Source organism: Podarcis tiliguerta (assembly GCF_965153285.1).
Source record: "Podarcis tiliguerta genome assembly, chromosome: 7".
In the NCBI taxonomy this organism is placed as follows: Eukaryota; Metazoa; Chordata; class Lepidosauria; order Squamata; family Lacertidae; genus Podarcis; species Podarcis tiliguerta.
In genome coordinates, this window is record NC_139540.1 from 87,876,793 (window position 1) to 87,880,575 (window position 3,783).

The 3,783-nt window shown below is 55.7% G+C and overlaps 1 protein-coding gene across 1 annotated transcript; it reads right to left on the reverse strand.

Moving 5' to 3' along the window:
- Positions 1-1,185: 1,185 nt before the first annotated feature.
- Positions 1,186-3,440, reverse strand: THBD (thrombomodulin). The gene is given in 2 exon segments (XM_083451767.1): positions 1,186-3,343; positions 3,345-3,440. Coding segments are annotated over 2 exon segments (1,824 nt in total). The 5' UTR covers positions 3,426-3,440; the 3' UTR covers positions 1,186-1,600.
- Between the last annotated feature and the right edge of the window lie 343 nt (positions 3,441-3,783).

Below are 3,783 nucleotides of genomic sequence, written 5' to 3' on the forward strand. Positions count from 1 at the left end.
AAAAGTCTAAACTCAGCTAGAGTTTTTGTAGGATTGTTCACTCTTTACCAAGAACACAGTGTGAGGCTGGAGTCATAACTCACAAAAGGCACAGATGAGATAAATCTTTAAAGCAGACTTCTTCAGGGTCCTGTTGAAGTTCAGATTTGTGTTCAGCTCTTCCAATGTGAAGCACTTAACTTAATGCTCTAGGCTTGATTTGATATGGAACTGGTTTTAAAATTGGATCTGAAGTCTTTTTTACCACCTTTTTAATAAAAAAAGTCCGAAATGAGGACATTAAACACCATAATACAGATTTCCCCACCATGATACTGAGAAGCAAGTATCATTGAACCCACTTTCAAAGACATCAGTGAAAATTTTGCAATGGAAAAGAAAATAGGATGAAGACAAAAGAATTCAGTTCAGCAAAATAAATGTTTGAATAACTACAGATTATGTTTCTGAATTTGCCAATGTTAAATAATTTGTTGTTTTGCAAAACAAAAACAAAAAAACCCCACAGCCTGAAAATGAGATTGTAAAACAGATATTTCACTGGGATGAGGGGGGAAGTATGGCAGAGCTCCGCGGCCCGCTGAATCTCTGTGCAAACAATAATGAATAAGATAGACCAGTGGTTCCCAGTTAGGTAATTATGGAGGACCCCCTATTTTTCAAAAGCCAAGGCATGGACCCCCTACTTTTGAAAATTTTGATAACTCTATGGTAGTTACCTCTGCAAAGCATTTTTTTAACAAAATGTGGGGGAGCCCCTAATAAGCAAAGGTTTTTAGGTTTACTTAAAAAAGACCATAAAATCTGTGATATTACCATGCAAAAATGACCAAAGGGGGGGGGGCAAGGGATGGGGCCGTGAATCCACTGGGTGCGTTCTGACCCCTAATTGGGAACCACTGAGATAGACCAACGATCTGACTCAGTGGAAGGGAGCTTCCTAATGTTGCTGCTACATAAAACACACCTTCTTAACTGCAAATATGCAAAACTGCTCCTGCCACATAAAAACTACACATTGATCCTAATTAGAAGTTCTACTGACACAGTGACCATTAAAATAAATTGAGAGTTGCACAGTAGTTCTGTATCCTAAGTGGTTGATGTGGCTGGCATAAGCTTTGTAGCAAACACCTTTTATCAGATGCATGAAGCAGACTGAAAATAGATCAGTATCAATGCTAATAAAATACAGCCCCTTTTTATTATTTTTTATTTTAGGTAACCAAGTTTTCAAAACTAACAAAAAGTCATTTTTAGAAGAAAGGCACCGTTAGTTCCATGTCTGGTTGAGAGAGAAAAAGAAATCATGAATGCTGCATCTGGAGAAAAAGCAGTTGGAGCAGAAGTCCTAGAGCTGAATGCAGTCCAGTCGCCCTCCAGCTGTGCATTCTCTCTCGCCTTGGGATTCATGTACAGGAAAGTGTCACACACTGACATTGACCTCAATGCATGGCGTTTGTAGGACCACTCTCAAGAAGCGGTGTTTGCACAGCGGTTCCGAGGGGAATTCGCAGGCATTTCCCATCCAGTATTCAAATAATTTAGCTCTCCCCCATTCCCACTTCTTTCCCTCACATGTGAAGGTCCACATTTTCCGTCAGGAAGAGGCGCTGCTTGGGGTGACTACTTGCTGCAATGGCACCCCAGTCTCGGGTTGCTGACATTTGTAATCCATTACGGTGGGTAAAGTGCAGCGTTTTTTCACCAAGTAGCACAAAATCGCTACTAACGCTATAACCATCAATGTGGTACTAACAATGATAGCAATCAATACCCCTTGGCTTCTGCCAGCATCTTCCTCCTTGGGTGGGATAAAGGAGGGAACTGAGGGTGTGGAATAAGTTTCAGCATCACCAGAGTACTCTGTTTCATCTGGTGGTTCCTTGCACAACTGCCCACCTGGACAGAGACACATATAGCTGCCTGGCACGTTAATGCACTCCAGTTTCTGGCAACTTCCAGAATCACACTCATCAATATCCACGCAGGCCTTTGTCCCATCTTGGTCGTCTACCAAGATAAAGCCATCTGCACAGTAGCAGGTGTCCCCGGTGTGGGGGTCGCACTCAGCTGGGCAGCTGGTCTCATTGCAGAACATCACACACCTATTCGGCATTTGGGGATTGGGCACATATCCTTCAGAGCAGATGCACCCATACTCTCCCTCGACGTCTGCACATTCGTGCTCGCACATTAACTCCTCGCACTTGCGACTCTTCAGCAGGCACCTGCCCTCGACCAGCTCGTAGGCTTCATAGCAGCGGCACTCGAAGCCGCCCTGGGTGTTCACGCACTCCTGCTCGCAAGGGCTCGCCTCGGCCCGGCAGTCGTCCACGTCCAGGCAGCTCCGCCCGTCGGCGCCCAGCGCGTAGCCCTCGCTGCACATGCAGAGGGGGCCGTCGGGCGAGGCCACGCAGTGCTGCTGGCAGCCGCCGTTCTCCAGCCGGCAGTCCCAGGCGCCGGGCGCCGCCGAGCCCCACCGCGCCGGGCCGCCGCCCCCGGGCGCGCCGCACTCCAGCCGGGCCTCCAGGCCGGCCACCTCGGCCGCCGTGCCCGGCGGGGCGGCCAGCAGCTCGCTCTCGCGGGCGCCGAAGGGCGTCAGGTAGGAGACGGCGGGGGCGGGCGCGGGCAGGGCCAGCGGGCCGCACGTGCCGCCGGGGTAGCTGTACTCGCAGAGGAAGCCGGCGGCGGCGGCGTCGCAGGCGCGCTCCTCCCAGCCCAGCCGCTCGTTCAGCAGCGCGCACCGGGGGCCGCACGACGGCGCCGCCGGCTGGGCCCAGGCCTCGTAGTCCGTGCGCTCGTCGCCCGTCACCCAGAGGAAGCCGCGCAGCTGCTTGGCCGGCTCCACGCACGACGAGCCGTCGGGCAGCCGCAGGCCCAGCCACGCGCCGCCCGCGCGGCCGCCCAGCAGCACCGCCGCCGCCTCGGCCGCCACCGTCGAGCGCACCGTCATCAGGTGCCCGCCGCCCGCCGCGCACCCCTCGCTGGCCTGCGCGAAGCTGCGCGGCCCCCAGAACAAGCCGTAGCACACGGCGCCCAGGCACTGCGCGCCCGAAGGGGCCGCCGGCTCGCCGCTGCTGCTGCCTCGGCCGGCCAGCGCCGCCGCCGCCAGCAGGAGCCCGGCGAGGAGCCGCATCCTGGCGGGCGAAGCTTCCCGCCCTCGGCGCGCCGCGCTTATAACGGCCTCCGGGCGGCCAGGGCTGGGTGGGGACGGCGGCTCCGGGAAGGGAAGGGAAACGCCGCCCGTCGGGAGGAAACCTCCCGGGGCCGAGGAGTCACGGGAGGGGGCGGAAGGCGGGGCTCCCGGCTGCGAAGGAAGGGCCGCCCAAGCAGCGCGCCCCGGCCGCGCCCGACCCGCCCTCAGCCCAGGGCAGCGCCTCACCGAGACCCCGCCGCCGCCCCGTCCCGAAGAGATGCCTCATCCCTGGCAGCAGCAGCAGGGAAACGGCCACACGTGCAGCCCGGAGCTGCAGCGGGGAGTTCCGCGGGGGGCGGCCGCTCAACACGTGTTTGCGCGCGAGAAAAGGGAGTCTGGCTGCGGGTGGCAGCGCGGACTCTGCTTCTCTTGCGCTCCCTATCCATTGCGCCACATGCACCAACTTAGGAGCCGTCCACACTTTTGAAGCACAGGCCCGCACTTTCCCAGTCTGTATCTCGGAGTTTTTTGTTTGTGTTATTTTGCCTCGCTGATTTCCAAGCCGAGGAGTATCTAGGGGAGCATGACTGGCTTCCCGCATACTGTGTGCTGAGCTGAGGGAGGTGTTGCAGGGCGTTGCAACT